We start from the raw sequence: 1,881 nt of genomic DNA, 5'->3' as shown, positions 1-1,881 counted from the left end.
CTGTGAGTATCTTTCTTGGTTTGACTTCTGCTTTCATGGTGCATGGAATTTTTCTTTGAGGTCTTATCTGCTGTTTTACTTTGTGTTTGCGAGTCTCCATCCTTTATGGTTGGACATGTGGTAATTTCTCTAATATCTCTGCGGGAATCATCTACCTGAGGTTCAATGTCCTTTCCACCCAAGCAGCTGAAATGGAAGACCATCACATGTTTTCCTAATCTCTGCTCTATTTTCATTAAGGTTTTCTCTCTTTCCTGGCATGTGAAAGGTGGAATATAGATTGTATCTAGCATATCTGTGACAAGAAGAGCCCCATGATCAAGCTCCTCTGGCAAGACAGATGCAAGAGGGCCACTCGTGCAGATTTTTTCTGGCTTGCGTGTGCTATTTCCTTTCACCTTTTCCATATTTGTGATTTTTCTGCCATGGGTCTTACTACTAGCAGTCCCACCCAAAACGTGTCTCTGCTTCCTCTCGTTTATTGCAGGTTCACTCGTCCGACTCCGGGTCTGAGTCTCCCCTCTCAAAATTTCCTTCTTCCTTTCTAATCTGTTCCCTTTCCTCCTCCAATCATTGGCTTGCTTGCTGGAAACATCCTTGATATCTCCTTCAGCTTCACTGAGATCACTATCAGATTCCAAATCAAGTTCCATGTCTTGGACTTCTTGCACCTCATAGTCATCTGGCAATCCAAGCTGGGACTTCCTTCTCTGCAATGTTTCTTGCACTTCCCTCTGAATATCTTCTTCAGTGCAGCTTTTGGACTGGCATGCAGGCAGAGGCTTGGGGGAGAGCACCTTTGTTTGACTGCAAGTTGTTTCATTGGGCTCATGATCCTCTAGGTACTTCAAGAGGCTCTGCTTCTTCTTGTTCCTGCTGCCAAAGTACTCCTCGATGTCCATGTCAGGGGCTGGCAAGCCATTGGCAAGGCAAATGTACTTGTCAATTATGAGGGACATAGCTGTGCTAGCAGATTCCACAATAGTTGTATAGAGTTTTTCCTCAGCATGATGATAGTCATCAGCAGATACCTGTTTCTGAAATACAAAAAATAAATTAATAACATAGATCAATTGCCTGTGTGGACAAGAGAAAGACCTAGACACTATCTTAAAACATTTTCTCCTTAATGAGCTTTATAGGTTTATACAAACGGTAACAGAGAGACCCATGGAGATCTTTCTGCCACTGTTACAAATCTTTGTAGTCAGGTATTTAGAAGTTTTATGGACAGTCTCTTCAAGTTTTCACTCTAGGAAAGTAAAATAGTAGAAGCCAAAAATACATGAATTACAATATGATTATAAAATTCCTGTGGAAAATTCTCAACAACAGAGAGTTTTTACGCTTCACAGTTACAGATCAATTATTTATGATATATTATTTACACCCATTCATCCCACTGTTTTACTTCAAATATTTCTCTACAGACAATACACAAGCATCCTTTTCCTACTTTAATGGCTTTTCTAATGACTAATAAGCTTTCAGTGCAATAAATATTACTAAAATTACTTGATTCCTTTAAGAATTACGTCTATTACTTCAAATATATAAGCTTTGAAAGGCATCACACAATTCCATAACAAAGATTAATCTGTGAACATAAAAATATATTTTAAAAGTTACAACAAATAACTGAAATAACAAACTAACAAGCATTAAGAGATCAATAATGTTGAGGAAAATGTTGCAGAATGTGAAAGTATTACAGTGGTATCAAATTCCCACAATATGGTGATAAATTACAGGCACTTTGCGTAAAAATTTGGGATGGAAAAACGATGGGCTGCAAGTGCAATAATTATTGAAATGCTAGGGGGGTGGGAGGGATAAAAAAAAAAATAAGTACCATCATTCCACATGTCTTAACCAAGCTTT

General features: G+C 38.4%; 1 protein-coding gene across 1 annotated transcript in view; it reads right to left on the bottom strand.

Moving 5' to 3' along the window:
* Window positions 1–1,881, bottom strand: part of LOC119591495 — a gene marked incomplete in the record, with an annotated part of 9,570 nt that overhangs the window by 1,619 nt on the left and 6,070 nt on the right. Inside the window, 1 exon segment of the mRNA XM_037940241.1 lies at window positions 1–1,037. Within this exon segment, the coding sequence (XP_037796169.1) occupies window positions 1–1,037 (1,037 nt within the window).

This window comes from Penaeus monodon, chromosome 28, assembly GCF_015228065.2.
Source record: "Penaeus monodon isolate SGIC_2016 chromosome 28, NSTDA_Pmon_1, whole genome shotgun sequence".
NCBI lineage: Eukaryota > Metazoa > Arthropoda > Malacostraca > Decapoda > Penaeidae > Penaeus > Penaeus monodon.
The sequence above is the reverse complement of the archived record's forward strand: the minus strand, read 5'-3'. Positions and strand labels throughout refer to the sequence as shown.